Raw genomic sequence first — 14,238 nt, forward strand, 5'->3', positions numbered from 1 at the left:
TAAAAGAAATACTGCCAAATGGAAGGCATCTCCTTGAGCACCTATTGTAGGGTACTGAGCATGCTGTACTGAGTGGAGCACCCCTAGTACAGTACTAAGCATGCTGTACTGAGTGGAGCACCCCTAGTACAGTACTGAGAATGATGAGTAGAGCACTTCTAATACAGTACTGAGCGTGATGTACTAAGTAGAGCATGTAGAGTAGGGTACTGAGCATGATTTACTGAGTAGAGCACCTCTAGTACAGTACCGTGTAGACTGAGTAGAGCACCTAGAGTAGGGTACTGAGTGTGAGGTCATGTGCTTGTGACCACAGAGGTCATCACGGTCCAGGCACGTTTAGCCTAAGTGAGGAGCAAGCATTAAAGTAAAAGAAATATGCCTTTTATAAGCACTTCAGCGAAAGTTAGTTTGAAATGTAAGTAGCATATCATTAATAATGCAGAGTGTGTTCGCTGTGTGTGAGTTGATTTGCATAAATCATGCAAGAGAAAACAGTTTTGTTCGGTGGAAAAAATGTAAATGAATAGAAAAAGATGCTGAGATGATCTAGAAAGAAAAAAAACACAGCCCAGCCCATTAGTGTAAAGAACTTTCATTGTGATGCAACTTCATAGAAAGAAGACGTAACTTGGTTTAAGTTTTATTTTTTGGTGCAGTTCATGCTGGGAGTCTTTATTGACGTTCCACTGCATCTGGTGTCAGTGTCGTAGTTATTGCCAGAAGATAAAAATTTGTGAACTCAGCGCCTCCTGTTTCTGAATTTTGTTGTTCTTTTTCAGGTGCTTTGCGGCCTTGGGTGACGTGTCCAAAGCACGCTTTCTGAACGAGACCAACAAGATCGCCGACCAGGTCTCCAAAGAATACGTGCGTAAAACACGACCCCATATTCAGGTCTTATCACAGGAAGTCTTAGGATCTGTGTGTGTGTGTGTCTGTGTGCATGTGCCAGACAAAGAGAGAAAAGGTGTGTGTGTGTGCGTATCTGAGAGTGTATATGTGTATATATGGGCCGCAGCCTGCTGGTCAGTTTCAGAGAGAGCACGAGTCTCCTGTATCCTGGAGTGCGGGATCCCTGGCACCGGGGGCAGAGGCTGGCACAGCTGCTCCACAGCGTGCCCACCCGCCCGCCCGGCCTCCTCATCCAGCGCGTATTAGCACTTCACTGGCTCGCTAACGACCGCTAATGCGTACACGCGTTCAAATTCGAGCGTGCCCAAAAAACCCGCCAGCCGCCGCTGACGACCCAGCTGACAGGTGCCGGCACGGAGCAAAGCGGTGGGCGGCGGCGAATCGCGGGTGTGTGCCAGGGCCGGTCTCCGCGTGACGGACGGATGGACGGACGGACGGACGCTGGTTTTTTTAAACTGAGAAATGCGGTCGGTTTATCGGTGGGTTTTTACCTGATCCCCAGGGCGGCGACGGGACGGAGCACTACCAGGTCAAAGCCCGCCTTGCCATGCTGGACAAGAACTACAAGCTGGCAGAGATGCACTACATGGAGCAGGTGAGTCCACCGCCTCGCTGCTGAAAGGCAGAGGTGGGCCAGGCTGCCCAGAGAAGGTGTCTCAAAGCCGGGTCAGTCAGCAGGGTCGTGCCAGAACAGCGGTGGATAATGTAGGAATGTAGCCTGTTGTGTTATACCTCAGTGTACGCTGATGATATTAGCATTGCACATAGATGGTCCTAAAAGTAAGCTCCTCTAAAATGTGCTGAGATAGGACACTTCAGGAAGGAAGGAAACTTTTAGGGTGTTGTCTAATCACTGGGCTACACTGAAAAGTACTACGGTGTGTTTTCACTTGGTCCTAAGGGGGAACGTTAAACCTGCTCTACTGAGCTGAACCCTGTACTGTTTGCCTGCACAGCAAGCCAGACAGAAATATGGGTCGTTTATATAGGCCCTAATGCAGAGGAGCTGCCCCCCCCGCGTTTAGAGTGGCCATTTTGTGTGTCCTGCAGAACGCCATCGATGAAGCCATGGAAATGTACCAGGAGCTCCACATGTGGGATGACTGCATCGCAATAGCAGAGGCTAAGGTGATATTAATGTAACTCCAGACCTTATAAAATAGGGCCAATATATTTTTTTGTAAATGTGTGACTCTGTAGCAGAGGTGGAAAGTTCAGGGTTCAGAAAGTAAAAGTCCTGCCATGTGTTCATTCAGCTCAGCCAGCTGATTTCAGTAATTAGTTTGTACCTCCTGGCTGAGGATCTGTGCTAATTAGCAAATCCAGGTGGTTGGAACAAAATACTGGGGAGGATTTTTACTTTCTGGACCTGGATTTTCCAGCTCTGCTGTGCAGTACTAGTTAACATGATTTATTTGTTTAGCAGATGCCTTTATACAGTATCTTCAGCAGGCTGTCTATTCTCGCAGCTGGGAATTTACCGAAGCAGATCAGGCTGAGCACCACTCAGGGGCACAAGGGCAGTGTGACAGTTGGGATTTGAACGTGCAGTCTGAGAGTTCCAAGCCTAGACTCCTAACCGTTATGCCACACCGAAAAACCTGCGTGTGCGGTTCTGACAGGGGCACCCCGAACTGGACAACCTGCGGCGCAGTTACTACCAGTGGCTGATGGAGACCAATCAGGACGAGAAGGCGGGGGAGGTGAAGGAGGGCGAGGGCGACCACCTGGGCGCGGTCAACCTGTACCTGAAGGCGGGGCTCCCGGCCAAGGCCGCGCGGCTCGTCATCGGCCGCGACGAGCTGGTCTCCAACGGCGACGTGGTCAACAGGATCGCCTCGGCCCTCATCAAGGGCGAGTTCTACGAGCGGGTGAGAGGGACTGGAGAAGGGCTGCTGCCTCCGTCATCATCATCCTCGCTTATGTAACGAAGCCCGGGCTGGGGGTCATTTACATTTCTTTTCAGTTCGTAAAAGAGCCTCATAGAACATTATAGGCATTTTTTTTTACAATTTGTGAAGTAAATTTCAGTTAATTCCTTGAATTGACAGAATTGAAATGGGATCAATCCCAACCCTGAACACCATCACTGCCGAGCTGTAAATCAGGGAAAAATAGTTTGCTTGGACGTGCAGCGTTAATGATACTTCAACGACCTGCAGATGAGCCTGTACCAACTCTTAGTGCCGTTCTGAGCTCTGTCTGCTGCAAAAATGAAAATAATAAAAAAACTTTTTAAAAATGAAGATCTTACCCAGAGCCTTGGAAGGCAGGTGTCTCCAGGTTTAATTACGCATGTATCTGTGAGGAACGGTAGTGTGTCCTCCCTCTCTTCCTCTGCGGCTGCAGCTGCTTCCTGTTCTGCATTCACTCCAACGCTAAAGCTTGAGTCTTCTCTCTCTGAAACTCGCAGGCCGGGGACCTGTTTGAGAAGATCCGGAATCACCAGCGAGCCCTGGACTGCTTCCGCAAGGGGAACGCCTTCCGGAAAGGTGAGCGCGCTCCGACGTCACGCCATATTTCAACCGCCGTGCCGTGGCACGCTAGTGTGCCTTCAGAAGATTTTCAGACGTCACCACAAATTAACATTGTGTGTGACATTTTGTGACGAAGTGATGGATGGGACAATGGTGTGCCGTGGAATTATTTGATTATAAAAAAAGTGTGCCGTCACAGAAACAAGGCTGGGAAACAGACTGAGGTGTCATATTCAGTGCACTGAAAACTCAACAGACACGTTCATTATAAGTAACAACAGATGCTGTGTCAGCATTCTTTACAGTGGAGGGGAGAAGCTTGCCTCAGCCGCCACCATTTTGTCAGCCAGTAGTTGTGTGGAGAGTATATGGTGAGGGTGTGGTGTTATTGGTCAGAAGCGTTAGGGTTAATACGCTGGTCTGTGTTGTGTTCTGAATCTGTGGGTTAACGCGCTGGTCTGTGTTGTGTTCTGAAGCTGTGGATTAACGCGCTGGTCTGTGTTGTGTTCTGAAGCTGTGGGTTAATGCGCTGGTCTGTGTTGTGTTCTGAAGCTGTGGGTTAACGCGCTGGTCTGTGTTGTGTTCTGAAGCTGTGGAGCTGGCTCGCGTTGCCTTCCCCGGAGACGTGGTGAAGCTGGAGGAGGCGTGGGGCGACTACCTGGTCCAGCAAAAGCAGATGGATGCAGCCATCAACCACTACATTGAAGCAGGGTGAGCACTGAGCGTGTGTATGTGTGTGCGTGTGTGTGCCTGTGAGTGTGTGTGTGTGTGTGTATATGTGTGCGTGCGTGTGCGTGCATGTGCCTGTGAGCGTGTGTGTGTGTGTATATGCGTGTGCGTGTGTGTGTCTATGAGCGTGTGTGTACGCACACGTGATTCAAACTGCACAAGCCTACTGCAAACTTTGCCAAAAAAGCAAATCAATTTGAATTTGAATTTTAGAGCGAGCGAGCGAGAGAGAGAGAGAGAGCAGAGTGGAGCAGGGCTTGCTCGGTGCAGAATGAATACTAATTTCCTGGGTAATCAAATAGAGGCGCTGTTCATTAGGAGGTGGAGGACCCTGTCCCCGAGGGGGAGAGGTCTTCTTTAGATAGCGCTCTGCATTTTCACCGCCTAGCTGAGCCTCGACAAAGCTCAGTCTTCCTCAAAGCCCCGTCCGATACACTTCACTTAGTCACGCTGATCGCTGGGCGCCGCAGACCCTGACTAATCCGGCCGCACGCCCGACGTCTCGGGCAGGCGCCGAGCCCCGGGGGGGCCCCCCAAACTTCCTTCAGATGGAACTCAACAGCAAAGGCCTTTTTAAAAATAAAAAATACACTCCGGCCATTCTGGCTTTTGTGCCTCTGAGGGTCTGAGGGTATTTGGGGCTCCTGGTTTCCCTCTGAGGGTATTTAGGGCTCCTGGTTTCCCTCTGGGGGTATTTAGGGCTCCTGGTTTCCCTCTGAGGGTATTTAGGGCTCCTGGTTTCCCTGTAGTTTTTCTCCCCCCTCCCCTCTGTGGGTGACATGTTGTTATTTGTTTTTTTCTCTCGTCACGGCGCTGCGGCAGGTGCTCCTCGAAGGCCATCGAGGCGGCCATCGGTGCCCGCCAGTGGAAGAAGGCGGTGCACATCCTGGAGCTGCAGGAGGACCGGGCCGGTGGGAAGTACTACCTGAGGATCGCCCAGCACTACGCGTCCGTGCAGGAGTACGAGGTAAGTGCGGGGGGTGGGGCGTGGGGGGAGGTGGGGGTGGAGGTGGAGGAGTGGGTGGGGGTGGGGGTGGAGGCGGAGGCATGGGTGGGGGTGTGGGTGGAGGCGGGAGGCGCGGGTGAAGATGAGGATATGGGTGGAGGTGTGGGTGGAGGCGGGAGGCGCAGATGAAGATGAGGATATGGGTGGGGGTGGGGGTGGAGGCAGAGGAATGGGTGGAGGTGCAGGTGGAGGCGGGAGGTGCGGATGAAGATGAGGATATGGGTGGAGGTGGGGGTGGAGGCAGAGGCATGGGTGGAGGTGTGGGTGGAGGCAGAGACTGGATGCGGGGGGGGGGAGGTGGAGGTGCGCCATGCTCCTCATGCTTCTCCTCCCCTTCTCGGGAAAACATTTTCTAAAACGATGGGCTGCCAAACCTCAGAAGGCCGTTTCTCCACAAATCCATAACACTCGGTCCTGAGTGTGCATTCTGAAAAGGCTTTCTTTCGGAAGATGAGAAAGTGGGAAACGACTGTGAAAGGTAGTCGATAAAGAGTAAAACACCGGGAAAAATGAGTGTGTGTTTTAACGTCAGTGGAGAAGAAGCAAAACACATTTGGACTCGCGAAACTGCCATCAGCGTCACTGAAATAACAGTAATTGCACTTAATTGTATAAATGGCTGTTTCCCGTGCTGAACGTACATTTGCACCAGGTATAAATATGCATGACTGTAAACGAAAAGATAAATAAACACGTTATAATGTGTAATCATTGTACTGTGAAGTCATTAATAGCCAGGGACACCAGAGGACCTCGAGCCGCACGACTCATCCAGTCAATGGGTAGAAAAAGCCACTGGAGACTGAAAAGGCTCATTCACGTAGGCTATTACACAGCCTCGCTAATAACAGGCTACTTAGCATATTGTAATGAAAAGGTGCGAATGAAATGTATTGTGCATTCCTTAAGGGGAGGCCGCGGCTAATGCGTGCGTCCATTTTGGATCCGCAATCGAGCGGCCTTTTATCATGGTTCTGTCTGCCTTGGCCTTGCTCTCACGGGCTCGGTGTCTGAAACCCTCAGCGTGCGCACACTGTGGTTTTACCACTGGGGACGCAGGATCACAACGGCAAATCACAATGTGTTTATCGCCATGCGTATTTGTACCTGGTGGCACACGGTCACGTACGGACCAATCAGGTTCCTGCATTTGTAATTGCACGTTCAATGGAGTACCTGTTTTATCACACCTTTTCTAGGGGGCCTTATTACACTGATGACAGCAAAAAAAAAAGTTTTGCTTCACTTTTCCTCGCTCTCTTTCAGGCCTACAGATTCACCCACCTTCTTCTGAGGGAAGCTGGGCGGTGTGAGAATGTGTGCTGGGATATTAACGGACACGTTTGCTTTAAATGTGCGATGTATCCCGTGCTTCGCCGCGACGGAGAATTCAGGTGTAGAAAAAGAAAAGGAGAAAAAGAAAAAAAGCAACACGAATGGCAGCATCTGTTTCTTTCAAACCCTAGGTTGCGGAGCGGCTGTTTGTGAAGGGCGATCATATCAAAGACGCCATTGATATGTACACTGGGGCCGGCCGCTGGGAGCAGGCGCACAAGGTACTGTTTCTGAAGCCTTCTTCTCTTTGAGAAAAAAACCGCTTTGACTCCGGTCCAGACTGCCGCCATTGATCTCCGGATGTCTTGCCAGTCGGATTTCTTTAGGCCTCAGAAGAATAGCGCCTGGTGAAGTCTGGCGTGCGCTGTCTGGCGTGTCTTAAAGTCTCGTGGTTAAAATGTTGAAAACCTGTTTGAGTCGTTCGCCGGCACGAGGAGAACTAGCTCAGCTGCCGTTTGCTAACGGACGTTTTTTGTGAGTGGGGCGGAGATGGAGGGATGGGGGGATGGGGAGAGAGACGGGGAGAGACAGACGGAGTGAGAGAGGGAGAGAGAGATGAGAGAGAGCGAGAGAGAGAGCGAGGCAGAGGGGGAGAGAGAGAGAGACAGAGAGAGAGACAGACAGAAAGTTGAGAGTATGAGAGAGAGAGGCAGAGAGAATGAGAGAGAGATAGAGAGAGACAGAGAGTTGAGAGAGAGATAGAGAGACTATTATAATTATAATTATTTTTTTATTATTATTGTTATTGTTGTTGTTGTATAGCCTACTCGCTGTGGCCATTGCCACACTGTTGATTGCATTGTTGTCGTTTCCACAATGTTGTTTGTATTTCATGTTTCCTATTCCTGTTTCTATGTGTACGCTTTGGCAATAAGTACAAGTGTATTTCATGCCAATAAAGCATTTTGAATTTGAATTAGAATTTGACTGAGGGAGAGTTGAGAGACAGACACAGAGAGAGAGAGTTCGAGAGAGACACACAGAGACAGACAGAGAAAGGGGGGGCGAGAGACACAGAGAGAGAAAGAGAGAGGGGGGGCGAGAGACACACAGAGACAGACAGAGACAGAGAGAGAGAGTTTGAGAGAGACACACAGAGACAGACAGAGAGAGAGAGAGTTTGAGTAAGACACACAGAGACAGACAGAGAGAGAGAGAGAGAGTTTGAGAGAGACACACAGAGACAGACAGAGAGAGAGAGAGAGAGTTTGAGAGAGACACACAGAGACAGACAGAGAGAGAGAGAGAGTTTGAGAGAGACACACAGAGACAGACAGAGAGAGAGAGAGAGAGTTTGAGAGAGACACACAGAGACAGACAGAGAAAGAGAGAGAGAGTTTGAGAGAGACACACAGAGACAGACAGAGAGAGAGAGAGAGTTTGAGAGAGACACACAGAGACAGACAGAGAGAGAGATTTGAGGCGGGCGCTCACTGTGTGACCTTTGCTCCGCAGTTGGCGGCGAAGTGCATGAGCCAGGAGGACGTCTCCGCGCTGTACGTCAGCAAGGCCCAGGAGCTGGAGAAGGAGGGCAAGCTCAAGGAGGCCGAGAGGTGAAGAACAGACACGCTCGCTTTCTTCCTCCTCTTTCCTTTCCACACCCACCCACTTTTTCACCCGGCCGCGCGTCTCAAGGACATGCATGAAAAAAAACAAGGACCTACCGTGTCATTGACGCCAAGCACCATGAGCGCGAATAGCGCCCCCTTGTGGAGAATCTTCAGCTTGATAGACGTGGGTGGGTGAAGTTTAGTTTAATTTTCTTGCTTAGTTTAGTTTTTAGTTTAGTTTTGTTTATAGTTTACTTTACTTTACAGTCTGCAGTATAGTGACGAGCCAGGTCTGTGAGGTTCGCGTCTAAAAACAGCAGCAGAGGAAGTCGCGGCCGGCTTTGTGCCTCCCTGTCTCCGCGGTCGTCCTTGCTGTTGTCGGCGCAGGCGTCTGCGGCCGCCGGAAAGATTAAAACCGGCGGCTTTCTGGGGGGGGGGGGGGGGGGGGGGGGGGGGGAGAGTCAGGCGCTAATTGGACTTTGGCGGATGCGTTTCGTTGTGCTCCGGGGCTCTGAATGCAGCCCGCTCACAATACGGCGGTGGACCCCGGCCGAACGAGCACCAGCGCCGACGGGAGGGCCAGGGAGACGCCAGGGAGACGCCAGGGAGACGCCAGGGAGACGCCAGCGCCCTGTGATAAGGCTGCTGCGGTCAGGGTGCACTTTGGGGGGGGGGGGGGGGAGAAGTTTCTAGTGAAGGGTTTGGGTTGGACGGATCAGGGGTTTCTCAAGCTTCTCAGTGCTTTTGACGTAGCGGGTGCTTGGTGCATTGAGGTAAACGATCCTCAGTGTCCTTAGCAAGTGCTTGCAGGACCCCCCCCCCCCCCCCCCAGAGAACAAAAAATCCAAGCTGCAGTTGGATGAGCTTGTTAGCATGGTGATTGTATTACGAAGTCAACTGGATCATTTTTTGGGAGGAAACCCTTGGCACCCAATTAAGTTTTGATCCATTTGGATACATCGGAGCTGCCTCAAAGGGAGCAGGGACCATTGCCTCTGTTGATAACCAGGGCGCGTTTGCCCAAAATGTCTTCAGGCTCTTTGCCACAGTAGACGAGGCAGACCTGGCCATCACCATGTACAAGAAGAACAAGATGTACGACGACATGATCCGCCTGGTGGCCAAGCACCACAAAGACCTGCTGACCGAGACGCACCTGCACTTGGCCAAGGTGAGGAGGTGGGGGGGGGGGGGTTAGGAGGGGGGAAAGGAGGAGGCCGTTGGGTCACGTGACCTATGATGTGTAAAGGGGGGCGTGGTCTGGAGTCTGACGGGCGTTCTGCTTCACAGGAGCTGGAGGGGGAGTCCCGGTTCCAGGAGGCGGAGTACCACTACATGGAGGGCCAGGACTGGAAGGCCGCGGTCAACATGTACCGAAACAACACCATGTGGGAGGAGGCCTACAGGGTACGTGTCTCAGGCTGGGAAGGTACTCCGAAGGGCAGTGGTTCTCAAAGGGCGGGGGGGTGGTGGGGCTGTGGAGGGAAAAAGGAGCAGTGCACGGTGTGTGTGTGCTTAAAAACATTCTTGCAGCTGACGTGCTCTCGCTCAGTCCTGACACAGCCAGAGTGCAGCCTGCATATTTGAAAAATCCAACCTTTTCTTTCCTATACCGTTATTTATGCAGTTAAACTACCCGCTGACTCACACAGACACGTCTGGCTGGCATCGACTGGCACTCACACAAAGTGACATACAGAAGCACACAGACACACACACACGTGTACGTGTGTACACACTTCCTGGGTGGCATAGGCTGGCACCAACAGAAAGTGAAAGGGAGGTGACAAATTGAAAACATGCACATACACACGCATACATATACACATATACAAAAACACACACACAAACACACACACACGCATGTGTGCACACACTTCCTGGGTGGCATAGGCTGGCACCAACAGAAAGTGAAAGGGACGTGACAAATTTAAAACATGCATACACACGCACACACACACACACACACACACACACACACACAAACACACACACACACACACACACACACACCCTCTCTCTCTCTCAGCATGTGTTGAGTGGACCGGGCGAGGCGGCGACGGCGTGTTTTATCAGCCCGTCTGTTCTGCCCCCCCCCCCCTCCCCGTGCGCGCGCGTGTGTGTGTGTGTGTGTGTGTGTGTGTGTGTGTGGCAGGTGGCCAAAAGTCACGGGGGAGCCAGCGCCCACAAGCAGGTGGCGTACCTGTGGGCCAAGAGCCTGGGAGGAGAGGCCGCCGTCAAACTGCTCAACAAGTTCGGCCTGCTGGAGACCGCCATCGACTTCGCCGCCGACAACTGGTGAGCCCACGCCGTGTCTGCGTGTACCGAATGGGTTTCAGAGCAGCGCCCCCTGCTGGCTGGCTGACTGAAACAGGAAGAGGCCTGCGGGGGGTGCTGATGGTCCTTAGGGGCTTGCAGAGCCGTGATTAGACTGGATGAGCCAGTGAGGAGAGAGAGACTGAACCAGGGTCAGGGGTCAGGGACAATTCCATTTCAATTCAGAAAATTCACAATTCAGTTCAGTTCAATTCATGAACTGTGACATTATTTCACAGATTTTACTGAATTGAAGTGGAATCATCCCAAGCAGTGGAGTGAACTGATGTGAAATGTGACCACTGATTAGAGTAGGTATGCTAATGACTCAGGGACAGGCCACTCTGATAGGTTGGCAGTTAAAGGAATGGGCGGGCGGGGATCATGTCCTGGAATGCAGGGCCAGTGCTGAGAGCCCGTCGTTAGGGAGACGAGGCCACACCCCCTCGCTGAATCCTGGCGTCTCCCGTCCACTTTCAGCGCCTTCGACTTCGCCTTCGAGCTGGCGAGGCTGTCCGCCAAGAACAAGATCCCCGACATCCACCTGAAGAGCGCCATGTTCCTGGAGGACGAGGTGCGTCCCCCTTTTACCCACGCCGGGCCCGAGACGGCCTCGCCTCTCTCTGGACGCTTTACCCTCTTCACACGGTCCAAGCGTTTGTTTTTCTCTCGTTGTTAACGCCGTCCAAAATCAGCGCGGTTGCATAACCGCCTCCTTGGTCTCTGAATGTCACGCTTGCATTATTAATCGGCCCGCAGTCACGACCAGGTTTTGTTTTCCTTCTTTTTTTATTTTCCCCCCAGGGCAAGTTTGCGGAGGCCGAGGCGGAGTTCCTCAAAGCGGGGAAGCCGAAGGAGGCGGTGCTGATGTGAGTAGGACGGAGGGCCACAGAGCCGCGGGGCCACAGAGCCACAGAGCCGCAGGGCCACAGAGCCGCGGGGCCACGGGGCCACAGAGCCACAGAGCCGCGGGGCCACAGAGCCGCGGGGCCACAGAGCCGCGGGGCCACGGGGCCACAGAGCACAGCTGGCAGCGCCGTCTCGCCCATAACAGGCTTCGGGGCTTTTTAACGGACACCGCTTTTAGAAGGAGGCGGGACTCCCCCCCACAACTTCCTGTGCGCCCTGACTGTGCAGTCGTGCACACGGACCGCTCTGTCCGTGTGGGGGCCCCGTGGGAGGGCTTTGGGTGTGGGGGGGGGGGGGGAAGGTGCCCGTGCTCTGTCAGGCCCCCGAGCGTTCGCCGTGCGTCGCTCATAAACGTAGCGCTCGCGTGCCGTGAGGCGAGTGACGCCGTGGCTGTTCTGCGCCGCTGAGTTTCGCCTCAACCTCTCCCCCCCTCCACCCCCCCCCCCCCCCCCCCGCCCCCCCCGCCCCCCCCGCAGGTACTTCCACAACCAGGACTGGAGCAGCGCGGAGAGGGTGGCGGAGGCCCACGACCCGGACAGCGTGCCCGAGGTGCTGCTGGGCCAGGCCAAGTTCTGCTTCGACCAGAGAGACTTCCAGAAGGCCGAGGCCTTCCTGCTGCGGGCACAGAGGCCCGAGCTCGCCGTCAAGTACTACAAAGTGAGCGAGCGGGCGAGCGAGCGAGCCGCGCGGGACACACGCAGCCTGGGGGGCTGGAAGGGGCTGTGAGGGGGGGTCCCACGGGTCAAGGATTCATTCAGTTCACTTCACTTCTTTTACTGACATCGTACCAGTACAACGAAATTGAGTATGCAATACACTGCGTTCGATTCACAGATATAAATCTTAGTAAAACTGATCATTGAGTAGTTCAGAGCAACAGGAGAAGTCAGTGCAAATGACTTGGTTTAATTGTAATGGTGTGATACAAGTTAGCAGCAGATGGTATTGGACAGTGATATACAGAATAGGGTCTAAAGTAGGTACTTCAGAAATTTGGTGTCCATATTGCACTTGGTGGGGTGGGTTGGGGGGTGTTGTAGATAAAATAGATAACGGTATAATAGAGTGAGGACATGGGAAATGGGTAAAATCTTGTTGCGTGTCTGTGACATTAATTAATAAGTGACTCAGAGCATAGATATAGAATTACTAGTGTGGGTTAAAAATCTAAATATCATTGTAATAATCCTGGTATCATTAAACTGGTAAACTTCATGATGTCTGCAACCAAAGACAGGAAGCAAAGCCATGGGAATATAAACCGAGTTATGAAATGTTCACAGACAGAAAGAGTGAAGTCATCTTTCAGACAGTTGAAAGGCGCGTTAGCATGAATTACCCGGGGATGAGAGACGGTTGTCCTTGTCCTGATTTAATCTGGAGGACGGGCGCGACTCGGAATTGTTGGAAGGCTCACCTCCGGATTCAATTAAATGCCGAGGCACCGTCTCCACAGGTGGGAGGGCGGGACCCGCACGCGCCTGAGTCACCCAATCACCATCCGTGTCTTCTCAGGCCAAACACTATGAGTACTCCCTACTGAATTAATAGTACATTCTCACAGTAGAGTTCCCTCTAAACCTAACACTGCACATCTCATTCAGCAGCTAGAGAGTCTTGTTGGGCTGATAATTAGTAGAGTCAGGTGCGCCAAATTAGAGCTGAAATGGAAGCCTGCAGGATGGTGGATCTCCAGGAACAGGGTTGGTTACCACTGCTCTAGGCCCAAGTTTTGGTCATACAGTAAGCAGAGGTGGAAAGTCCAGGTTCAGAAAGTAAAAGTCCTCCGCAGTGCTTTGTTCCACTCGCCTGGATTTGCTAATTAGCACAATCCTTCAGGCAGGAGGTAGAACTAATTAGTTAAATCAGTTGGCTGAGCTCATGGGTGGAGAAAAACACACTGAAGGACTTCCGACCCCTGGACTATCCACCTCTGGTCATGAGGCATATGTAAAGTCATTGTTTTGAAACTTGCGTTTTTGGGGGGATAGGAGAACTTTGGGGGCTATAGGAGAGCTGTGGGGGTGTAAGAGAGCTTTTTGGAGTATAGGAGAGTTTTATAGGAGAGTTTTGGGGGTGTAAGAGAGCTGGTGAGGGCAGGAGGAGGGGCTCTGGTGGATTCGGGTCACAGGAAGTGATTTCTCTGTCGCAGGACGCAGAGATGTGGAGCGACGCCATACGCATTTGCAAGGAGTACGTCCCCAACAAGCTGGGGGCCCTGCAGGACGAGTACGAGAAGGAGACGGCCAAGAAGGGCACCCGGTGAGAGACACCGCCTCGCCCCCGAGGCCCTCAGCAACATACACGACCTCATATGCCATTTATAGGACTTGCAGCATAGTATGGTATAGTAAAGTGTAGTGTAGTACAGTATAGTATAGTGTAGAGAAGTATAGCACGGTGCTGTATAGTATAGTATAGTGTACTGTAATATAGTATAGTCCAGTGTAGTGTAGTATAGTGCAGTATAGTGAAGTATAGTGTAGTATAGTGCAGTGTATTATAGTGCAGTGCAGTATAGTGTAGTACAGTATAGTGAAGTATAGTGCAGTGTAGTATAGTATAGTGAAGTATAGTATAGTATAGTGAAGTATAGTGCAGTGTAGTATAGTGAAGTATAGTGCTGTGTAGTATAGTATAGTGCAGTGCTGTATAGTGTAGTATAGTATAGTGAAGTATAGTGCAGTGTAGTATAGTAGTGTATAGAGGGCTGTGAGGGTGAATGCTAGCTGCAGCGTTGGCAGACTGATCGTGCTGCACCAGCGAAATCTGCGCACATTCTGTTCCTCCTTCATTAAAAAAAGCCTCTTTTTTTTCACCCTGAATTGAATCCGCCACGCGAGTCTCATTAGTGCGCGGGTGCATGGCGAGCCGGCCTCCGCTGATGATTTCCCCGTTTTTAATGACTTTTGGGAAAACATCAAAGAGACTGATTTTGGCGCAGTGTTGAGGTTGGGTGGCGCCCTCCGCAGGCTGCGAGGTGCTGAACTCTCTGACACGTGTA

The 14,238-nt window shown here is 51.9% G+C and overlaps 1 protein-coding gene across 1 annotated transcript in view; it reads left to right on the top strand.

The window, feature by feature from the left end:
• ift172 (intraflagellar transport 172) overlaps positions 1-14,238 on the top strand; it is a 36,114-nt gene that overhangs the window by 10,285 nt on the left and 11,591 nt on the right. Inside the window, exons 19-34 of the mRNA XM_035423355.1 lie at positions 783-867; positions 1,415-1,507; positions 1,963-2,040; positions 2,535-2,783; positions 3,326-3,404; positions 3,980-4,100; positions 4,941-5,085; positions 6,591-6,680; positions 7,915-8,012; positions 9,045-9,180; positions 9,300-9,416; positions 10,165-10,307; positions 10,806-10,899; positions 11,130-11,194; positions 11,711-11,891; positions 13,387-13,496. Coding sequence (XP_035279246.1) covers positions 783-867; positions 1,415-1,507; positions 1,963-2,040; positions 2,535-2,783; positions 3,326-3,404; positions 3,980-4,100; positions 4,941-5,085; positions 6,591-6,680; positions 7,915-8,012; positions 9,045-9,180; positions 9,300-9,416; positions 10,165-10,307; positions 10,806-10,899; positions 11,130-11,194; positions 11,711-11,891; positions 13,387-13,496 — 1,884 coding nt within the window. The remainder of the gene's footprint in view (positions 1-782; positions 868-1,414; positions 1,508-1,962; positions 2,041-2,534; positions 2,784-3,325; positions 3,405-3,979; positions 4,101-4,940; positions 5,086-6,590; positions 6,681-7,914; positions 8,013-9,044; positions 9,181-9,299; positions 9,417-10,164; positions 10,308-10,805; positions 10,900-11,129; positions 11,195-11,710; positions 11,892-13,386; positions 13,497-14,238) is intronic.

The sequence above is a fragment of the Anguilla anguilla genome, chromosome 6 (assembly GCF_013347855.1).
Source record: "Anguilla anguilla isolate fAngAng1 chromosome 6, fAngAng1.pri, whole genome shotgun sequence".
NCBI classification, from domain to species: Eukaryota; Metazoa; Chordata; class Actinopteri; order Anguilliformes; family Anguillidae; genus Anguilla; species Anguilla anguilla.